Here is a 22,812-nt window from a genome sequence, read left to right on the forward strand (position 1 = left end):
TCATAATAACATAAATAACGTCGCGGATAAGTGTATAATAAACTTAGATAATTAAAAGTTAATATTGAAATATAAAACATCTAAGACAAAATTGGGCCTTCCGCGGACTCAATCTTTTATTTAGAGGAGTAAGTGAATCGGGTGTGCAAATGTGCGGTTCGGTTCTGAATGGAATCACTGTAAAAATTGAAAATTAAAAATATATTTTTTTTAAATCGAATTAAAACAAAATAAATTTAGAAATTAAAACAAAATGATCGGTTTGATTCGCTATATATCGGTTTGGTTTTATTTACAAAACAAATATTTTAGAATAATCGATTCAAAGCCCCAAAATCAAAATTGTAGAAAATTTTAAGTCAAAACTGAAACCAAAAATTGAATAATAAACCAGAAACCAACAATAATTTGGTTCGGTTCAATTTTTTGTTTTTTCAAAGCTTGTTCACCGCCGGTAAAGGATCACTAACGCGGCTGAGTAATGAAGTATTGGGCTGTGTATAAGTACATATAGAGCTACTAAGGATGTAATAACTCCAAAAGAAGCTAGAGCAATGACTAATTAAAAATAAAGCCAATTGTTGATTGTCTTTATAATATTATGTAGTGACTTTATTTTTAAAATAAATAATTTATTTAATTTTTTAATAGCAAATATTCGATAATTTGAAGGAATACTCATTAGATAGCAAATGTACAATATTCTTTTGGCCTGCTGGCTGAGCTCCCATGGATAAAAAGAAATTTGGTTGGTTCGTACCAAATATAATCCAACCATAGAGATATGACACTTCAAAGAAAAAAAAATATATATATTGTTCACAATATGTAATTTGCCCTAGATAGAATTTTTGGATCAATTTGTATAAAACGTTCGTCAACATGAAAATAACTCATATTACTCCGAATTTTTAAGTTTAAATTTGAATTTTATCAAAAATACTCGAATGTTATGAAAAAAAATTATTATTTATCAAGAGAAATTTGACTCAATCTATACAAAGGTTTTTTTTTTCTTTTATTATAAATCGTATGTGCACTTACTACTAGACTATGTATTGATTACATAAATTTACGTTTGAAAAATGGGTTGATTGCTCCAATTAAAATAGATTTTGTTATTGTTTTTCCAAATCATTCAGAAATAATAATATTGTTTTTTCTTTGAAGCAGAAATAATAGTATTGTTAATTATTTTATTTTGTATTTTTCCAAAATAAAGTGATTTTAATCTGCCGAATTATAAACTTAAAAATTTATAATTATTTTTGATTGATAGTACTATTTTTGTGTAGTTTTTTTTTTTTTTTTTGAAGAATCTATTTTTGTGTATTTTATTTTTCTATTTTTGGTTTAGAAATCTGCAGCTTTTCCATAGAGAATAATAAACAAAACGTTGGTGGACACTGGGTTTAAAGGTTAAAACGATAAAACGCTGTCCTCTTCCTCACTTCGTAGTTCTTTCACTCACTCAAAACCCGCGAAAAACCCATGTTACTCTTCGAATCAAAACCAGAGGCAAAAGCAGTAACAAATTTTCGAGATTCCAACAATTCGCCAATACCATATGGATCGAATCCAAGCAACAAACGAACTCGCTTTCCGGGTCGGCTTCTCCGGCTACAGTGGCCATCTCAGAGTCGAGCCTCTGTCCACCGTAGAGCGCCCCAATCCCGTCAAGTCGCTTCCTGATTTTATCCTTGTAAGTATCTCAATAATTTGTTAATTGCATCATGCGCCTTGTGTGCATAGTAATAATTTGAACTCTCATTTTTTGTTGTCCAGTCCAGGACTTTATTCTACAATTGTCTCGGTTTGTGATTGATTTTTTGCTTGAATTGTGTGCTGTTTAGCTACTACTTTGCGTTGCAAATGATATTAAGTTAACTGCTAGTGATATTGGAAGCAATTGTTGATGTTTTTCTGGTCTCTTGGCCACTTTGTATTTGGAGTTTCTGGGAAAAAAAAGTCATATAAATAGAGCTAATACAAAATTTCTAATGGTATAATTAGAACATGTATTTGCAATATAGATTTCAAAGATATCAATAATATTGTTTTGTTAGTGGTACAACCATGGTTGCTCTGTTGGTGAAAATGTTTCACAGAAAATACTGTCCTAAATATCATTTTCTGCTTCTGTACTTTTGGTGTTTTAGGGTACTTAGTAAAATTGGTCAACTAATATGTAACTGTCAAAGGGAATGCTAAGCTATTTCCAAAATGGGAAGTTACTCTATGGTTTTCACATACTCAGAAAATGGAAGGAACTCATTAGGGAACAAATAAGGTGCATGCTCTAAGAAAATATTTTTTTCTCCACTAGAAAATTATTCTCCATGAAATAAATGGAGACTTTCAAAAGATACCTTGTTGAACGATGCAATTCTTGTTTCATTTATATTTTTCTTTGATTATTTGAATCATAATTCAGTTAAAACAAAATACTGCTAGACATATGGTCAATTACTTTTCACCTTAATATATTCCAGCCCCCTGCCTTCCCTAGGGAGACATATGAATCAATAAAGGAGCACATAGAAGAGGAATATCTATTTCCAAGGTTAGATACTGATGAATTTTCAGCAGAAAAAGCTGGAAGGCAGTGGGATTTTGACTGGTTTGAGAGGGCAAAAGTTCTACAGGAGCCTTCATTGCCACGATCCATTGTGGTTCCAACATGGGAGTTACCTTTTAGAAGAAAAAAATCAGGATCAGAACAAGGAATATGGGAACCAAATTCAGTACAGGTACAAGGTGTTCTCCAAATATGTACACTTTTCTTCTTTGGAATTCCTATCAACTTAGCATATGAGTTTAGGTATCACATCCATTTGTTTTATTGTTTGCAAATTCCATCAGAATGTTCATGCCAAGGGAGGCTTGAGGTGCTTTGGCAGGATGTCTGACTCATTATTTTTCTATCTTGCTGGTTTTAACTTCTGCTAGAAAGCTGCTTGTTATGTTGTTTAGGTGGATGTCTCAGAATTAACTGTTGGAGCTCAAGATTCTAGTCCTTTGCCACGGATTGTTGGACCTGCAAAGGACTTTGTGAGAGGGAGCATTAACAACCGCCCTTTTCATCCAGGAGGTTTAGATAATTCTCAATCTCTGGAGAGAGTTCTACCTGCTGGTGCTACTAATGGTGAATGGGTGCATGAACTGCTGAATGGTGGCCCAGCTCAATCCATTCCTCCAAGCCTTAAGAGAGGATTAGATCTTGGAGATCTTAAGGTAACCAACTTGATGTAAATTTAAATTGTAAAACTCCAAAGAAAATAAATTTACAAAATTCCTAATCTTTACAATTGATTTGACAAATTTTTTATGCTAACTTTTCTTTGTTATTTCTTCTGAAGGTGTACCCTAGCGCATGGAATGTTTACAAGGATCAAAGTCCAATTAGTACCACACCAGAGGAAAAGTTGGTCTGTCGCTGGATTGTTTTGCCAATTTAACTACTTCAATCATATGAGATACTACTCTTTGTATTTACATGTCTGAGAATATTACGTTTGGATGGTAAATTTTTGCAGAATGAGTTGTCGATACAGTTTGATGACTTGTTCAAGAAGGCCTGGGAGGAGGATATTGTTCCAGAATATGTGGGAGATGGTATGTAATTATTTAGAGTGCCTTTTTCTTATGTGCATATTTCAAAAAAGTTATATTCTTATGAGCATAAATCTATGAAGGTGCTCAATAACATTTGAGGCCCTTTGAGTTGGATGATGAAGATAATATCCAATGTGGCTAAGTAGGGGATAATATTGAATTATAATGGCAGTTTGATATCCTGAATATACCCTGCGATTGATCAATTTTTATTTTAGAATGATATGGAGTCACTGTCCTTTTAGAGGCCAAGTTCAAATTGACAATATCCAAATGGATGTATACATTCAGAGTTCTGCAAAAATGTGGGAACATTTTGAGATTTGTGATTTTCACTAGATTTCAGCTTCTAGTATTGAAGCATTGAAGCACACTGTACTGGAATTTGTTTAACACTAAAGAAACCAAAAGTTCAATATTTTAATCTTACTGAGACATCTCAAAAGTAAGCAGCATTGAAAAAGAATTATTTTGATATACAATGATTTTTATGCTAGCACATGATTTGGTTATTGTTTATATGGTTAAGAATAAATGTTGATGATTGTCATATCATGTAAAGTGATGCACAAATATCGGGTCGCACAATAGTTAGGAGATTGAAATCAAGCATGAATTCTCAAGTTGCCTCGTTTATTTTCTCCATTTTCTTATCAGATTAATAAATTATTTTTCTTCTTGTGTGCTGCTTGAAGCTCTAATTGCATGTTTAAAGCAAGAATAGTATTAGATTACTTTTTCCCCTTTTCTTGTGGAATTTCTATTTGGTATTTGTTGGTAACTGTTAGCTGAAATCACACAATAGTCACAAGCACACAGATAAGAAAAAGATAAAGAAAAACAAACACAATATTTCACGTGGTTCGACAAGACAGTTGTGTGTGTATGTTTTTTTTTTTTCAATCACCAAAAAGAATATTTAACAGTCCTATTTATAGACACTAGGTTCAAAGCCTACTACAAATAGCAATTACATAAAACCCTCCCAATAATGAAAATGACAATTATACAAGGGTGTTGTATCTGCACCTCTGACTTCCTTTTGATGGGTTAAACAAAAATAAACCACAATCCAATGTGGCCTTGTGGCATAGCCATAACTGAATGAATAATAACAATATGGGCCATAAATCATCAAACTTGGACGTGCAATTGTGTTCAATTTTAGAAAAGAATATAATTCATAATTATTCCTCATGCTTGCATTTTCTTTAGGAGTAAATAATGCTTGTATTTGTTAGAACATAAAACCTGTTCTTGGCCCTTTCCTACAAACTTGAGCTTTTAGGTTGAGTTCTCCTTTATATGATTTAAGTGCCTCTTTGATCAAATGGTCGACAGCTCAAATCCTCAGCACCACCCCCATATCATTAATCAGATTTCAGCACAAGATGAACTTTTGCTTATTAATGTCTCAAGTAGAATGGGAGTTTGTGTGAGGAGGCCGTAGGCGTTAAAGGAGAGCCTTAAGTGCAAAGTGCATAGGGCACTGGCCCAAGTGCCTGCACAAGGTCGGGTGACATCTAACAGGTGCACGCCTTGTTTCTAGGCACGAGGCCCAAGAAAGGTGTTTCTCACAAGCCTTTTCCTTTAACAAGCTCTTTCATTGGTAAAAGACGCCTCCGTGGCACCACTAGACTTGGCTTCTCTGGATCTATAAGGAATCCGGAATTGGCATGCCTTAAAGTTATTGGTTAATGCTATCTTTATCACTTGAAATCTGCTAGACAACTATCCTTGGAGTCTCTAGCCAATAATCCTTCATTTCTGGCATTCACACACCTTGAATCTCTCTTTGTCTACCTTGTTTGGAGTCTTTTTTTGTTTCTCTCTCCCTTTCCTTTTACTGCTTTTTTTTTTTTCATGAATAATAATACTGAGAAAGATATCTCTCTTTGCACTCTGTTTTTGTTAATTCTATGTTTAATGTGTGTGTGTGTGTGTGTGTGTGTGTGTGTGTTTTTTCCTCCCTTGGGGGTTAGATTGTTAACTTTAGATAATTGCTTATTCTCTTTTACTCCTACTCCTATTTCCTCCCATGAGACTAACGTTAATACTGCTTTTGAAGGTCATTTATCAGAAGAGGAGTCTCCAGAATTCGATGCTGATGTCAGCAAGGTTAATGTGCCTGGAAATGTGTCCGAGACTGAATCGTCTGTGTTGGATGAGATTTTGTCTGCTGAATCAGGTGCATTGACATCAAAATCTAATGGAACTAGTGAAGGTGGTGGCCACAAGCCGAAAGAGGTAACTACATCACATTCAAATGATGTTATGCCTTTCACTCAAGAGTCCAATGTTCCTTGCTGTAATAATTTAATTTAATGACTCCATATCTTGACAGGCCTGGGCTCTTAGTGGCAATAATGAATGGATTGCAGAGCGCTTCCATGAACTAGTCCCTGATATGGCACTTAATTTTTCTTTTGAACTGGATTCATTCCAAAAAGAGGTACTGATCAGCACAATCCCTTTCATTTACAAAGTAGGCTTACTAAGAAAAAGCTGCCTGTAAAATGTCCTATGAGAATTATGCCATGTTGAACATTCTAAATTGGTTGGTGTATGATGTTCATTCTAACCAAGGTGTTCTATTGGGACTTTATTTCTCAATTCTTTTGAAAATGTTTTTTATAACTTCCACTTTCTATTTGTTTTGACAATAATTATTCTCACTTCCCGCAAATAGCTTGCAAGTGTGAATGCCTAGGATCATTAAAAGCCTTTGAGAAATCAAACCAAAGAGCACCATGACATCTTTTGTAGACAAATTTACTGTGCAACCTAAACCAATGCATATAAGAAGTGAAATCTTTAGAATAAATAATTGATTTTGCTTTTCATTGCAATTTCATTTTGTCACAATACAGCTGCTTTCCTCAGAACGAACTTTGAAAATTTTGCCTTAACAAGCATTGCATTCTTTCTTGCATAGTTATTAAAGGCATACCTCAGGTGCACCTTACTTATGGAGGGCTTGCATATAACTGCCCAGAGGCAGGCAACTGAGGTGCGTGCCTCTGGTGCATATGAGTGCTTCTTTGCACTGGGGCAGAAAGGTGCGCCTTTGCATTTTTCTTTTATCCTGAATAAACAGCCTTTACTTTTATGTGATCCAGCTGTCTCCAGATAGCACATTAGCATCTGTTTACATAAAAAAAAAATAAAAATAAAAGAAACAAAACAAGAGCCCTTTGCGCCTTTGTGTGCTTGTGTTTTTAATCACTATGGTTACTTGATGATAGAATTTTAATGCATGGGCAAATCTCTCTGAGGGAAAAATATTGTTTACCCTTTCTATTGCAGCAACATACAGCCAATATTCTGTCTTGAAAGGTAACTCGTATAAATTCTTTTAATTGCTGCTTGCCTAAGCAGCTTCTTTCCTCTTCCTCATTATTTTGGTTTAATGATATTGTAGGCTATATATTATTTGGAAAAGGGAGACTCTGTTTTTGTGGCAGCTCATACCTCAGCTGGAAAGACAGTTGTGGCAGAATATGCTTTTGCTTTAGCATCAAAAGTATGATATTCTAAGTCTAGTACATGTGATGATATATAGAATTATTTTTCCTGGAACTCCAGATATCTTACAATTCACTTCTCATTGTAAAATCTATACCACAGTGGTTTAATCTTGTCTTTTCTTGTCATGCAGCACTGTACTAGAGCTGTCTATACTGCTCCCATTAAAACAATCAGCAACCAGAAGTATCGGGATTTTTGTGGGAAATTCGATGTTGGCCTTCTCACTGGAGATGTTAGCTTGAGGCCAGAGGCTTCTTGTCTCATCATGACCACTGAAATATTGAGGTCAATGCTTTACCGAGGTGCTGATATTATAAGAGACATTGAATGGGTATAATGCATTAGTGTTGATTATTTTTCTTTCCCAATAGTAATCTTTCTTCTGCATTTAATGTTTCAAATTCTTTCATTCATCTATTTTTTGCCCTTTCAGTGGTAAACTGCTGAATTATCATTATTATTATCTTTTTCCGTCTATGATATAGGTCATATTTGATGAAGTTCATTATGTCAATGATGCTGAAAGAGGTGTTGTTTGGGAAGAAGTTATTATCATGCTTCCAAGGCATATAAATATTATCCTCCTCTCAGCCACGGTATATTATTCTTCACTGTCCAGATTTTTTGCATGAATATTACCATTGAATTTGTTGTGTTGATAATTCGAACACTAACTTCAAAATAGATTTGCTGCATCTCTTGTGTGTTACTTATTCTTTGGCACCGAAATATCATATGCGCTTATTCTATCGTGACTATTTTATACAGCTTGCCTGTGGGTTTGACTTGTGTGATGGTGTTGTTTGATCTTCAAAATTTATTAATGGCAATGCTATGTTTTTTAAAGGAAGCGATGGATGCCAATTGAATTTCTTCTTACGCACTGAATGAGTTGCATACTATTTACTTTGTAACTATGCCTTCCCTGGAAGGTCATAACTAGGTAGCATGGCTAGATAGCACATTTTGGTTATAAGTCATTTCCGCTTTGCCCTTCTCTTTGTACTGAACCATTGAATAAGTTTTAAGTTGCTCATTACAGGTACCGAACACAGTTGAATTTGCAGACTGGATTGGTCGGACAAAACAAAAGAAAATCCAAGTTACTGGGTTAGTTTCACTCTACTGTAATAAAAATGTTCAAATTCTTGAATTTTTTAAAGGACATTAGAATTATTAACTTTTTACTTGTTTAGTCTTTCATACTTCAAGAATAGAAGTACTGAAGAAAGGAAATTTATAATGTTTTTTTATCTTCTTGTATTGTTGCTCATTTCCCTTTTGCTTCATCTATTTTCAGAACTACAAGAAGGCCCGTCCCCTTGGAGCATTGTCTCTTTTTTTCTGGAGAACTTTACAAAATATGTGAGAATGAAACTTTTATACCTCAGGGTTTGAAAGCTGCCAAGGATGCACACAAGAAAAAGAATACAAGTGCAGTTGGTATTGGATCTGCAGCAATGCGGGAGGGGGCTCAGGGTCAAAAGCGTGAATTTTCTAATCGTAACAAACAGAATAAGCATTCTGGTCCACAAAATTTTGGGAGTGGGGGGAATCAACAAAGTGCAAGTGGTCAAAATAACTGGGGGTCAAGGAGGTCAGAGGCATCACTATTGTTGCAGCTTGTCAACAGACTATCAAAGAAATCTCTATTACCTGTATGTGTGATTGTTTTCATCAAGTACAAATTATTTATAGTTTTATGGTTGTACATTAGACTCTTTATTAAGTAATCAGTAGTTCATAAAAATAAAAATTAAATTAAAGGTGAGTATATAAATAATTTTTTGTCTAATCACTTAATTTTTTTAATCTAAAAATAAATTTTAAAACTTGATCACTCATATGCATATACTGAATTCTATCAACAACAACAACAACACAACAACTAAGCCGTAATTCCAAACTAGTTGGGATTGGCTTACAAATCTTTTGTCAATTATGCTCTTTTCAGAGCTAAATTCTGCTAATGGCAAGAGAAAATAGATTTTTTGCAACAACTTCCCTCTATGTGATTGTATGGCTATCTCTTTCACGTTTAGCACCCTCCACCACTAACATATCATACCTACGAACCGGTGCATATGATGGTCTATGCAAGACATTGACAAAACCATCTATATAACTGAATTATATATGGAAAAAATTGGTGTCAATCCAAAAAGGAAAAAAGTCAAAAGCATATGTTGGGATTCAAACCCAGTAGTCTGACACGATGCACATTTACTTCAATGGAAGGCAGGGTTTCTAAATTGAAGTGCTCCTTTATTAAATGAATTATGGAAACATAATATTAATTTTCTAGCTACTGGTCTAAATTTGGAAAATCTGGAGAGCTATTTTGTTGTTCTCTATTAAGAAAATTTTTGTAGCTATAGAAAAGCTTTATTCCAATTTTCTTGGAATCATTTCCTTGAAAATAGGCTTTTCCCACAACTAAAAGAAGTGCTTAAGATTCCTTCTTATTTTTCCTTTGACAAATGGAGTTAAGTTTGCATTTGACTTTTTAAATATTTGTTCTTAATGTTCATACAGGCGACAATTGAAAACCTCAAACTTACTGGTGTGTTTTAGTCTTTTGAATGCTGTGATAGCATCAAATGACTCATTCTGTTTCTAATGTATGCCGAAAACTTTAAAATGCAGCATCGGAGTTTCCTTCTTTTTATATTCTAAAATTCTTGTCATTGTGCTCTCAGGTAGTTATATTTTGTTTCTCAAAGAATCGGTGTGATAAATCAGCAGATAGTATGTCTGGAACTGACCTCACTAGCAAATCTGAGAAGAGTGAGATCCGAGTTTTCTGTGATAAAGCATTTTCACGATTAAAGGGATCTGACCGGAATTTACCACAGGTTTGACAGCTAAATATTCATTCATATTCTATTGATATAAATATGATTCAGATTCAACATACTAATTTGATTTACAGATTGTCAGAGTTCAGAGCCTTCTTCGTAGAGGAATTGGCGTACATCACGCAGGACTTCTTCCAATTGTTAAGGAAGTGGTTGAGATGCTTTTTTGCCGTGGAGTCATTAAGGTAATTTTTCTCTGATTATGGATTGCTTCAATATTGTATTATGTTCTCCCTTAGTTTCTGGAGTGTTCTGTATTATTTGATGATGCTCTTACGAGGTTGAAGAATTACACAATTGGAGTTTCTTAACTATGTTTTGCACTTTTATTAATGTTGCTCTTCAGGCAGTTATATATAATTATCTTGTGCTTGTTTTCTTTTAGGTACTCTTTTCAACAGAGACATTTGCCATGGGTGTCAATGCCCCTGCTAGGACGGTGAGTTTCCTTTATAACTAATTTTGAAAAATGGAATGATGTGTTGTGCCACAGTATCATATTTCCTGGGATGTTTACTTATTACTTATCTAGAGTCTCCTTGTTGTGTTTATGTTATGTTCCCGAGTTAGTGATCTGGTTTGGTGTTGATTAACAGGAAAATCAGTCCCTTTATCAGATACAAGTCTGAATTTATAAGTGTTTCTGCCTTTTCCAACTATTATTGCTGGTTTAAGGGCTCATTAGAGAGAACCCTTCGATCTCATAAACAAATGACAATTTTTGAGGAAAAATAACCACTTCCATTTCTTGTTTTCCTTCCAAATAAATAACAGTCAGAACAGGTCCAATGAGGAAGCTTCCAAGTGGACTTTCAAGAAATGTCATATGGGGAAAAGAAAATTACATGAAACAAATAACTATCTCATATGCATAACCGCGTCCCCACTACAACTTTCTAAAAGTGAGGTAAAAGCTAAAAAAGAAAATATGTAATTACATAATTACACACATATAACTGAAAATAAGAAATAAATCAGATGCTTCAAGTCTTCAATGCTTCTTTCTGGACTCTTTCTTCTTGACATGCAAATACCTCTAGTAAACTCTTATCCCATCTACAGCTACAGCAGCAGGTTTGCTATCTGCCTGCAAATCTTATACTGTAACAGTTTATCTCTTCTTTCAATTCTGTCAATACGTTATTCTTATTAAAAATAGTTTTTTATACTTCTGTTCTTAATTGTTCCTTTGTTATTTCTACTGGTGTTTAATATTTGAATTTTTAAGTGGTGAACAAAATGATTAAAGGGCTCTTCCTGCTATTAAAAAGTCATGGCATTATATGAGAGTGAATCATTTGGTTGAGGTTGACTTTGAAATTGGAACTGATCAACAGAAAAAGTGCATCTCTGATATGACTGTTTATCTCAGAATTGTTGGAATTGGCAATAGGTTACACCTGTCACATTTCTAGTTCATTTTGTGTGGATGATGTCCTCTTTCTGTTACTTGAAGGCATTAGTCATATGTTGGTTTTGAAGTGAAAATCAAGAGTAGTTTGTCATTAACATGCATTTTAGTGTAGCAGTGTCAAGCTTTCCAATGATCTAATGCTTTTGCTCATTGTTGGAATCACCAGACTTGAGGAATTCTTTGAATTTTATGTCTGCTAACTAGTGAGAAACTACATGCATTGGTCTTACACAGATTATCATGGGTTTTCATGTGCATGATTACTACCAGTTCTAGATTTGAGATGCATAAATCTAATCTCAACTTTGCCTTGACATAATATGCAGGTTGTATTTGATACTTTAAGGAAGTTTGATGGCAAGGAATTTAGACAATTACTTCCTGGGGAATATACTCAAATGGCAGGTCGTGCTGGCAGAAGAGGACTTGACAAAATTGGTACAGTTGTCGTGATGTGCCGTGATGAGATACCTGAAGAGAGCGATTTGAGACTTGTTATAGTTGGAAGTGCTACGAGGCTTGAATCTCAATTTCGATTGACTTATATTATGATCTTACATCTCCTCCGTGTAGAGGAACTGAAGGTACTTCTAAATTTATGTTTTCTGAAATATGTAGCAGTGCAACAGTTAGTAAATAATTATCAAACTAAAATTTATGTTTTTGATTGCTTGTCATTTGGAATTGCATGACCTTCAAAATGTTTTAATTTATATTTTGTGTGCATATTGAATTTCCAACTGTAGGTTATGCTTGCTCTGAAATTGAAATGTAAAAAAATTGAAGCTACGACTTGTTGCATGCTTGTAGAGTCAATTGTACTTTTGCTAGCAACTTTGGACGTGACTGCAGCATGCACACATTTGTGCTTCTTTGGGAACACCTAGCCCTCTGGTCACACTTATGTTTAGTTGTTTAGTGTGTTGACCTCTACATTTGCATTCCCAGAATTTGCAATAGCATAGTCTTTTGGTGCATTTCTTCCACTGTCAATTTCATTGATTCTTATTCTAAAAGTATGAAATATAGAGATGCCATCAATCCTGAAAAATGGGTGATGGATGATAAGCAAGATAGATGAACTCAATTTTTAAACTTATTCTGTAGATAACAAAAAGACCAGGGTAAACATTTCCTTTGGCAAATTCAAGAACCTTCTCTTGCATTGTCCCAAGCTTACAGAGCATGTGGCTTAGTACATGGAACTCCGGATTTTTAAAGATGTTTTACCCTGATATCTGGAAGGAAAAGCATGAAAAACAAAAAGATGTTTATAGATATAATGCTCTTGAAGTCTATGCTATTTTCATATAGGGAAATTTGGTCGTTAAGACATGACACATAATTCAGTTGTGATGCTTAAATTTTGCCTTGAGGTTCTCATTTTAAATCAAATGCCAGAAGATTGTTGCTCAGGGTGAAGGTGCATGTTGAGTTTCTTGCAGCCAAAGGAGTGATCTCTGCATGTAGCATTAATTTTTGTAGTTAGGCACGTAACTGGGTCTTTTGTTTCTATTTTCCCCCTTCCCAAGTCTGGCTTGTGGTTTTCTTCGAGTCTTCATATCCATCAGTGAGTTCATTTCACCAGACGGGGGACTTAACTGCAGGTGGAGGACATGTTGAAAAGAAGTTTTGCTGAGTTTCATGCTCAAAAGAAACTTCCTGAAACACAGCAAATTCTAAGGCGAAAGCTTGCTCAGCCTACCAAAGCTATTGAGTAAGTATACCAGCAATAGAAACTTGACCTTTAGCCTTTATGTCAACCTTGGTATTTTTCTTCACTTTCAAAGTGAAAAATGTCTTTGCTTCAGTTACCAATGCAGGATATTTTCATGATGTCGCGTATGCCTAATATGTCTGTGCTTTATTATTCTTTAGATTTATAGCTTTTTAGCTTTGGATCTTATGATAATTCTGTGCTTGGCTCTTAAATGTTTTCCAAATTTTGTGATTTCAAACTGAGAACCTAATTGCAGTTAATTTACTATGGAAAATGTTTTATAGAAAGAAAACACCCCTGATAATGACCCTCAGTTACTGTTATATGTTCTTTTAAATCTGGTCCATCAACCTGATATGAATATCCCTAACAACTGTTATGCTGGCTTAATACTCTAACAAATGTCGCCTTGCAAGTTTTGCTTCAATAGCTTGGCTATATTTGTCTTAGAAACTTAGAAACTTCTCTTTCTCAACATGTATATCATATTCATTTACATACATTTCATGATTCTGAACAATTGGAATATGCAAGATCACAGGGAAAAAATGATGAAGCTCGTTAGAACAAGTTTGAAATGCAGTTATCATGGTTTTATTTAGAGTAATTACTGAACACCCCTCAGGATTGGCTTAATATCCATTTTCATCCATGTTGATTAAAAATCAGGTACTTTGGTCCGTGAGGTTTAATGACTTCATACCTTAGTCCTTGCGGTACAAGATTATGAATATCTTATTACACTTTAATCCCAAAAATTTAAAAATTTATTGTAATTTTTCTTGTATTGTTCTATTATAGATTCCTTCTGACCCTCAAAACTTGGTCTTTTTGCTGACAATAGCATAGGGATAAAGTTATTAGTTGTGCTTAAGTCAGCATAAGAATTTAAGCAGCATTGCAAGTAGCACGTCATATTTGTTGCCGCATCTGATGTTGTTTTTGTTTCCTCATACTTTAAATAAATTTAGCGGGTATTTATTAATTTTCTTATACATGTCTTTGAATCTTCTCATAAACTGTGAGGAAGTGAAGTACTCTGTGGCTTATTACTTGATTAATCATCTTGTATATTTCTTCCTGCATTATTATTTTTTAGATCATCAAGTATGGCTCTTTGGATGTAGATGTATTAAAGGCGAACCAGCAATTGAAGAGTACTACGACATGTACTTGGAAGCCGAGGAATATGGGAATCAGATATCAGAAGCAGTTATGCAGTCCCCTGCTGCCCAACACTTCCTTACTCCTGGAAGAGTGGTGGTTGTGAAGTCACACTCAGTGAGTTCTAATTTGTGGTTGGTGCATATATTTGACCATATCTTTTTGTCTTAAAATATGATTCCCATATTTATTAATGTTCTCGCTAAAAAAGGGATAAAATTATGCTCTATGTTGGCTGAAGCATTGTTGTTGTGCTAATTGATAAAGGCGTGGTTCTTTAATGAAGTTTCTTGATTGAGTATATGAAGTTTAACTAACCATTCTTGCTACTGGCATTCACTAATTCTAATGGAAATGTTGGGTTGGTTTCAGTTTTGCAATAAAATATAAATATACTCTTAAAGGTATACAAAAGCCGAATATGATAAGAGTATTGAAGCAAAATATTGTTGACATGTGGTCAAAAGACTTGGACACAAGCATAGTAATGATGAAGGTGAATGACATACATTTGCTAGGAGTTGCTGATTCTCTTTTGATTGGATGTTGTATGCTATAGAAGTCAAAGATAAAAATTTTAAACCAAACCAATTTAAATGGTAAGAAAGGGTGATTCCCATGCATAATTTTTTATCAGTGATGGTCTTTAACACAGCAATTATGAAGTTCACTCTCACTGGAGTCTCAGGGTTAATATCAGACCATTGCAGTTTCTAAGTTCAATATGTATAAGCAAAATCACTCAACTTTGATTTTTGTTTCAATAAAATCAGTATTGCTAATTATGGCAGTTATGAAGTTCATTCTCATTAGAGTATCGGGGTTAATTTCAAACCATTGGACTTTTCATCAATTTTTGCAATCACTAAGTTTCAATCTTTGTAAGCAAAATACTCAACTTTTTTATTTTTGTTTCAATAAAATCAGTCTGCTAGTTTTTTGATAAAATTTTAACTATAGGGTTACCATTCTTAGCCTTCACATTAAAAACATTACAAAATCTTTATTAAAATTTAGTAAGAGTGACTTTATCTGTTCATATGTATAAAAGAAAAGGTAGGGATGTTACTGTTCATAATAAGCACTGAATTTCCCTTCCTCTTTCATCTTTTCCTCTCATTTACAACTTTGCTCTCGTTCTTTATTTACTATTTACTTAGTTATTTTTTACAATAAATATTTTATTTCGTCTATTATTTATTTATTTATTTTGGATAGATATGCTATTCATCTTTTATTTCCCTTTTCCGTGCCCTTTCTTTCTTTTCTTTTTATTACAGCTTTACAATTATTCTTTCCATTTTTTTTAACAATGAATATCTATTTTTCCTCTTTTTTGCCCTTTTTTTTAACAAATCTACTGTTTATCTTTTATTTATTTTTTACCCTTATTATCTTTGATTCCTCCAATAAGGTACACTGGATCAACATAAAAAGATCTACAGATATAAATAATTAAATATGCATCAAATTAAAAGCATAAATACTTTTCACCTATATTTTGATTAATTACTAAAAGATCATTCATTCCAAAAATGTTTTTTCATACATTACATGCAATTTAATTTCATAATTTTGTAATTAGTTAACATAATTAATTTCTCTATAAATTATTTTCATGGATCATATATGAAATTATGATACACTTGTATGAGGATAAATAGTTATTTTTTAAAAATTGTTAGTTCATAATAATGTCTAGAAAGAAATTGTTTATATACTTCAATTACTTAATACATTCTAATAATATTTTGCTTATGTTAAATTATTTAACACTACCGACCTTATTCAGAGTATTTGATTTAATATACTTTGTAATAGATTGGTTGAATATTTTATAATAATCTTACTATTTTTAATTAATAAAAATAAAATGAAAAGTTACAATGCTTTATTAATTATTATATTTATTTAAAAGATTAATTTGTAATAAATAGTATTTAAAGTTTGGCCTTGCTGGCGAAGCACATGAAGATCCAACTAATTGAAATGAATTCAAAGTTGAGTATTCTATGAATACAAATTGGAAATTCGCGTGACCACATTGAAATTTAGTGATAAGTTCAGTCATCATGAATGTAACCTGCCCAGGAGCATAATTTTTTACTTTTTTGACCTTGTTGAAATAGAAAATGGCTAACCGTTTCATATTATTACTTTGTTTTTATTTTTATTTTTATTTTTTTGATTCTGTAGCTAAGGTTGCTAAGCTTATGGAATTGTCAATTACAGGCACAAGACCACTTGCTTGGAGTAGTTGTGAAAGGACCTTCTGCCACTATGAAGCAATACATAGTTTTATTTCTCAAACCTGACTTGCCATCATCAATGCCAGTCTCTGAGCTGCAAGATAAGAAGAGTGGTGATAGCCCACAAGCTTATTTGCTTATGCCAAAATCGAAGCGTGGTGGAGAAGAGTACTTCTATTCTGCTGCTACACGTAAAGGATCAGGTGCAATCAACATAAAATTACCATACCAAGGCAGTGCCGCTGGTGTCAGTTATGAAGTTAGAGGAATGGATACCAAAGATTTCTTATGCATATGCAATAGTAAAATTAAGATTGACCAAGTTGGACTTCTTGAGGATGTTAGCAACAGTGCTTTCTCTAAGACAGTCCAGCAGTTGTCAGAACTGAAATCTGATGGAAATAAGTACCCTCCTGCCTTAGATCCACTGAAAGGTAAAATTATTTGTTGATGAATATCATATATAAGTTCCTGGAAATATGCACTGTATAACTTGTAAGGTCTGATGGGCTTGCAATTTAGCTCATAACACATGTTTGAGGAGCATTTCAGTGCTTCACTGGCAATTATGATAAAAATGCAATAACATTCTCAAGTTTACCGGCATTAAACTAATTACATTTCAATTGTGTTGGAAGCTGTTTATTTTGACAAAAGTCACGGAAGTAACACTTTAGTCAGTCCCAACAACAAATCTTCATTTGTCTTGCAAGCCATATGCAATACCTTATTTTCATGCTCTAACTTTCTTCGCTTTAGCAAACACTAATTCGTGGATTTTTAGGATAATCTTCTTGATGAGGTTTTGTCTTATGTAGTTGTGTACCGTGGTTCTGAGATTTTTCTTTTCCCAGAAGATTAGTTCCCTTCTTATTTCTATCCTAATGGCTTTCTATTAGTATTATCACATCGTCTGAAATCACTATTTATCTACTGTTGATGCATTCTTCAGTGATCTCACTGTATGTCATACGTGAGAGTCATGACAACATGGCTGCTGTTTATCTCCCTTGCCTTCATATGCTATGGACTAAATTATGCCGTATATTATGTGAAGTGGCAAGGCTGGATGTTTTTATAACATTGGTTATATATGAACTTTCTTAGAGATCCTGAACTAGAATGGATTTTCCTTGATATCTAACATAATGCTTAGAAGGGTCAAGGATCCTTGACCAACCATATGATAGTGCATGGTTACAGTCATCATATGCACGATGTGTTCATCTTAGATTGATAAGCAAATTGTAACAGAGAGATTCATTTTAAGATGCTGATTTTTTTATGCTTACAGTCATCCTCTGCATAATGAAGTAACCCATCCTTTGTCATAAAATTATAACACATAGATGCATTTTGATTCTTTCTCTCTTTCCACCTGTAGTTTGTGTTTATGATGGTGAGCTTTTCATAGCAGCTATCTTGAGTCTTGAAGTTGCTTCTAAGTTGTTGATTCTGTTTTAGATCTGAAGATGAAAGATTGGAATCTTGTGGAGGCATACAAAAAGTGGACTAGCCTGTTGCAAAAGATGGCAGTGAATAAATGTCATGGTTGTATAAAATTGGAGGAGCACATTGCCTTGGCAAGAGAGCTGAAGAAGCATAAAGATGAAATTGATAACCTAAGATTTCAAATGTCAGATGAAGCACTGCAACAGATGCCAGACTTTCAGGGCAGGGTATGTTTTTGTGGGATTTCTGATGCTAATGGTCTCATGAGTCATGACAGTCGTAAAACACTCTTTATGAACATTTTAAATGGTGTACTTGCAGATGGATGTTCTAAAGGAAATTGGTTGTATCGATGCTGACCTCGTTGTTCAAATTAAAGGCCGAGTTGCTTGTGAGATGAATTCAGGGGAGGAGTTGATATGCACAGAGTGTTTATTTGAGAATCAACTTGATAACCTGGAACCAGAAGAAGCTGTGGCAATAATGTCAGCCTTTGTGTTTCAGCAGAGGAAAACTTCTGAGCCTTCTCTAACTCCCAAACTATCTGAAGCTAAAAAGAGGTGATTCCCATTCTATCTGCTGTAGAATGCTTTCTACTCATAATTTTTCTCAAAAGTTGTCATTAAAAATTTGTGCATTTTTCCCTAAATGCTCCCTTTCTCTTCAAAATTAAATCAAAACATGTTAGAAGACACCTGTCTTATGAGTACACATAGTAAGTCTCCTTAGTTCCTCATAATACTTTCAAATTTTGTTTTTCATATGATACTGTGCATCAACATATAGTGGAAATGAATGCTCGCAAGGTCCAACCTTCCAAATATACACCCATGTAAAATTATGTGCTCTTGCAGTTTTGTAACTACGACAGAGTCTTGGAGCCTAAGTGCAAGGCATGCACTTGAGAGTTGGGACAAAGTGCAGAAGTAAATTCAAAATAAGATTACTGCCCACATGGAAAAGTTGCGAGTACCCCAAAAGTTTATTGAATATAAGAATACAACTTTTCCATTCTTCCATTCTCTTCTAAAGTTGCAATCTCCTTAGTATGAACTAATTAAGTTCTAAAATATATCTGTAAGGGCCCAAAATACTTCTATAAGCTGTTATGATGTTTATAACTGTAAGGCCCAAAAACTAATGCTGTTTGCTTGCACAAATAAAAAGGATAAAGTGAAAATTATTAATATAAAGCACTCCATGATGATTAAATAGGGGGAAGAGGCAAAAAGAAATATGAGCCTAGGAGGGGAGAGGGCCTGGATGCAATCATCCAAAAAGCTGTTCTTTACTGATATTGAAGGTGTCCAAATTTAGGATAGAGAAGCCTCAGTGGCAAGCGATTTTAGGGGTGGTGGTTGTCTGGTTGGATTATAGCGACTTTTTGGTGCTGGTAATGGTTTCTCCAGTGTCCAGCCTCTAATAACTGTGTTGCCTATAAATCCTGGATTCTGACTCTGAAACTTGACTGTAATATTTGTACTTCCCTTTATTTATTTTCCTTTTCAATTTCTGAATCTAATCCCAGATATTTGTTCTCTTCAGACTCTATGATACAGCAATAAGGCTTGGAGAGCTTCAAGTCAACTGCAAACTACAGATAAGCCCTGAAGAGTATGCACAGGAAAATCTGAAGTTCGGTCTTGTAGAAGTAGTTTACGAGTGGGCAAAGGTCTATTCTAAAAATCCTTTGACTCCATTTGGTTAACTTGCTAAAATTGTTCTTTCATTTTTTTGCTATTATAGAATATAATATTCTATAATAGCTAAAGTATAGACAAAAGAAGCAACATTAGGAAGTTTACAAAATATAGCTTAGTTTCACCGCTCTATATTTTATTGAATGGCCTGTAATTATGTTTTTCTCGTGGCAGGGAACTCCATTTGCTGATATCTGTGAGCTTACTGATGTTCCTGAAGGCTTGATAGTGCGAACCATTGTCAGACTGGATGAGACATGTCGCGAGTTTAGAAATGCTGCTGCTATTATGGGTAATTCTGCACTCTACAAGAAAATGGAAGCTGCATCCAATTCGATAAAACGTGACATAGTTTTTGCAGCTAGCTTATACATTACGGGAGTATAATTATGCCAACACTCTTCATGTCTAACATAAGTACACAACGGATTCATACTTGTTAATGAAGCCATTATGTTATATTAGTCAATGGCTATTCCTAATGAAAGCTTTTAGCTTTTTTTTCTTTTTTTTTTTCCATTCTCCATTCACTATTAGGATAAGGAAACTATGCAATGATATTTTCAGTTGACAGGCTGGGTTGAAAGCAGGTGGTTATAAAAATACATGTATACCTGCACACCCACGGTAATATTAATTATTTTAATAATTATTAATTATTCTATTAATTGTTAACTGTTAGCTTGGTTCGGTGAAAATAATTATTTATTATAAAATGACAGGAAAAATATATTATTTATTTAATTAATTGAATCCAAGAAGAAAAATCATGGATATGATTATCAAAAGAAATTAATTAATCCTTTTTAAAAGCTAAAAACTATAATGATTAAATGTTTCACACAAAGCTCCTTTAAGATAGAAGGCTAAAAACTGCTTAAAAATTATTGTCGAACTTTGACTTGAGAGATTTATAATAATCAAACAAGAGAGCATAAAATACCACAAGCATCCAATTGCCAATTACAGTGAAATTAATACTTATACTAGGACAAATAAATTGGCCTGATAGCAACAATAATGAACGCTCATTTATCACAAGTAAGCATAATAGGTAGAGAAGATTTTTATATTTAGGTAGGTCTAGCTTTGATGAAAACACACCCTCCAACCACCCTTCATCTCAACTGTCACTCCTCTTAGGCTTGTTTGAAGCAGTCAAACTGTCCTGAAACAAGAGTCAACTTTGAGTTAAATACTTCCTCCCAAAATATAAATCATATAAATCGTATTTATGTGATTATCTTATTCCAAAATATAAATTATTTTACATATTTTAAAAAATAACAAATGATATTTTTCTAATATTATCTTTATTTAGATTAAATATAGTAGCTGTCTTCGCAAGATATTTTTTATTTGATTTTATTATAATTTAAAAAAATTAATTGATTTCTTCGACCACGTAAAAACATTAACTACTTATATTTTGGGATAAAGAGTATGATAATTGGGATGGAGAGTATCATAATAGAATAATTATTGTTAATTGGAAATGAAGTAAGCAAGTGGAGGTACTGAATTAGCAGCAGCTGGAATCCAATCATTAGTTGCTGGGTTTCCTTGACAAGAGGTATGACAAGAGGTCACAGAGTCTGGTGCTATGCTAAAGCACTTGCCATTGGCATTCCCCGTTTTGATGAACCCTGTTCCTGTCTGAAATGTACAAAAACTACCATAACTCAATTTCACATATTTCCATAGGAAATAAGAAGCAAATGAAAAATAGCTTATCATCAAGAGAAAGGTTTGAAGCTTAAAGATAAGGAAAGAATTTTTTCTGAAATTGTAATAAACTATTCTCAATTGTGTGCCTATTTGCTATTTTTTTTTTTTTTTTAACCATTGTAAAGAAATGGAAAATATAGAATTATGATACCGTGTGGTGCTGCTTGTCAATGCAGTTGAGATCACTATAGTACTCTGTCTCCACAAACTCCTCTCCAATTTCACCTTTTCCATTGTGAATTATTTCCTGCTAGTGAAATAAGTTAAGAAACGATTACAAAATCAACAAGCGTTTGTAGTCCAACGGTTAGGATAATTGCCTTCCAAGCAATAGACCCGGGTTCGACTCCCGGCAAACGCATTTATTTATTTTTTTTTTTCTCTTTTTATTTATTAGATCTCAGGCTCGTCTAATGATGTTCGGAAAGCTTATCTACCAGAGTTTTTGCAAATAATAAACACAAAAAACGGTAAATGAAATGAAAGGAAGGAGGAAGAACCTGAGATTCAGATTCAGTTTGGAGACTTTGAAATTGAAGCAACTCAGGAATTGAATTTTGGTGAGGAAGAAGAACATCTACATACTGAGCTGAATGTTCGCTGCGTGAAGGCTTCGTATGGCGTTTAGGAGCCATTCCATCAAAGTAATCTCTTGTTTCTTCTTCTATTTTCGCTTCTTCTTCCATTGGTAAGTGAATGTCACTTCTGTTTGCCCTTCTGCAACACTCCATTTTGGTTTTCCTTTGCCTAAATCTCAATTGGGTTTGCTTATAATTTATAAACAGAGGCTTTGCTTATAATTTGACATTTCCTTGTATCATTTATTGATTTCTTCCTCTGTGGGGTAATTAGCACCAAAAAATATCTTTCTGGTCCAACTTTTTCAGCTAAATATCTTTGCAACCTTATCCATGTGTAGCAGTGCAATTAAAGTAGGTGGCACTTAGCGAAAATGGGTTCAGAAATTTCCATGTTTGAATTCATGAGATTGAAAAAGTGAACTAAAAAGGTCAGAAATGGGCTCCTCTCTGGTAGTCTGGCCCAAAGACAATGGGCCATAAAGCTCGTCAGAAATGGCTACTATTTGTGCTATGGTATAAGCAGTATTATTATCAGCTTGCCCTTTAATCTAAGACACATGGAGTTTACAAGATTTTAAATAATGTTAACTATAATAATTATTATTATTATATTATTGGTAAAACGACATCGTTTTTTTGGACACATGGAATCCCATGTGAATCAATAACGACCACCTTCTAATGCTAAGCCTCGTCATTTTCCCTTAAAAAATTACAATATACAGATTTTTCCATACTTTTACTTAATTTAGAAAACGGAATTAGAAATACTAAGAGTGCGTTCACTTTTAGAAAATTATTCT

The 22,812-nt window shown here is 33.8% G+C and overlaps 2 protein-coding genes and 1 non-coding gene across 6 annotated transcripts; 2 read left to right on the plus strand and 1 right to left on the minus strand.

Annotated features, from left to right (window-relative positions):
• Window positions 1-1,379: 1,379 nt before the first annotated feature.
• On the plus strand, window positions 1,380-20,368 carry LOC105630976 (RNA helicase, ATP-dependent, SK12/DOB1 protein). Its single transcript, XM_012212975.4, has 23 exons — window positions 1,380-1,702; window positions 2,493-2,750; window positions 2,974-3,234; window positions 3,360-3,428; window positions 3,537-3,615; window positions 5,684-5,862; window positions 5,960-6,067; window positions 7,037-7,138; window positions 7,274-7,474; window positions 7,629-7,739; window positions 8,186-8,253; window positions 8,444-8,801; window positions 9,843-9,998; window positions 10,076-10,186; window positions 10,387-10,440; window positions 11,742-11,999; window positions 13,023-13,132; window positions 14,263-14,416; window positions 16,532-16,982; window positions 18,013-18,227; window positions 18,322-18,560; window positions 19,546-19,672; window positions 19,875-20,368. The coding sequence occupies exons 1-23, from the start codon at window positions 1,568-1,570 to the stop codon at window positions 20,085-20,087; spliced, it is 4,017 nt and encodes a 1,338-aa protein (XP_012068365.1). The 5' UTR covers window positions 1,380-1,567; the 3' UTR covers window positions 20,088-20,368.
• A 206-nt stretch (window positions 20,369-20,574) lies between these two features.
• On the minus strand, window positions 20,575-22,279 carry LOC105630983 (hypothetical protein). 4 transcript variants are annotated; one of them, XM_089721163.1, is made up of 4 exons: window positions 21,929-22,279; window positions 21,580-21,678; window positions 21,219-21,356; window positions 20,575-20,863 (listed from the first exon to the last, which is right to left on the minus strand). In XM_089721163.1, exons 1-4 carry the CDS (start codon window positions 22,157-22,159, stop codon window positions 20,840-20,842), a joined length of 492 nt encoding a protein of 163 aa, XP_089577289.1. In that variant the 5' UTR covers window positions 22,160-22,279; the 3' UTR covers window positions 20,575-20,839. The 4 variants fall into 4 exon arrangements, with proteins under 4 accessions (XP_089577289.1, XP_089577288.1, XP_012068379.1 ...); XM_089721162.1 differs by having other exon boundaries at window positions 20,575-20,868; window positions 21,929-22,268; XM_012212989.3 differs by having other exon boundaries at window positions 21,580-21,675; window positions 21,929-22,263.
• TRNAG-UCC (transfer RNA glycine (anticodon UCC)) lies at window positions 21,718-21,789 on the plus strand. Its single transcript has one exon. It is a non-coding gene; the product is annotated as a tRNA-Gly (tRNA).
• Window positions 22,280-22,812: the final 533 nt, after the last annotated feature.

This window comes from Jatropha curcas, chromosome 5 (assembly GCF_041381405.1).
Source record: "Jatropha curcas cultivar XTBG-Jc1 chromosome 5, XTBG_Jcur_1.0, whole genome shotgun sequence".
NCBI classification, from domain to species: domain Eukaryota; kingdom Viridiplantae; phylum Streptophyta; class Magnoliopsida; order Malpighiales; family Euphorbiaceae; genus Jatropha; species Jatropha curcas.

Coding starts and splice junctions, on each gene's coding strand:
- LOC105630976 (XM_012212975.4), top strand. CDS start 1,568: ATGGATCGAATCCAAGCAACAAACGAACTCGCTTTCCGGGTCGGCTTC. Junction 8,802..9,842: donor CAAAGAAATCTCTATTACCT/GTATGTGTGATT, acceptor TTGTGCTCTCAG/GTAGTTATATTTTGTTTCTC. Junction 13,133..14,262: donor CAGCCTACCAAAGCTATTGA/GTAAGTATACCA, acceptor CTTTGGATGTAG/ATGTATTAAAGGCGAACCAG.
- LOC105630983 (XM_089721162.1), bottom strand. CDS start 22,159: ATGGAGTGTTGCAGAAGGGCAAACAGAAGTGACATTCACTTACCAATG. Junction 21,679..21,928: donor AAACTGAATCTGAATCTCAG/GTTCTTCCTCCT, acceptor TTATTTCACTAG/CAGGAAATAATTCACAATGG. Junction 20,869..21,218: donor TTCCAGCTGCTGCTAATTCA/GTACCTCCACTT, acceptor CTCTTGTTTCAG/GACAGTTTGACTGCTTCAAA.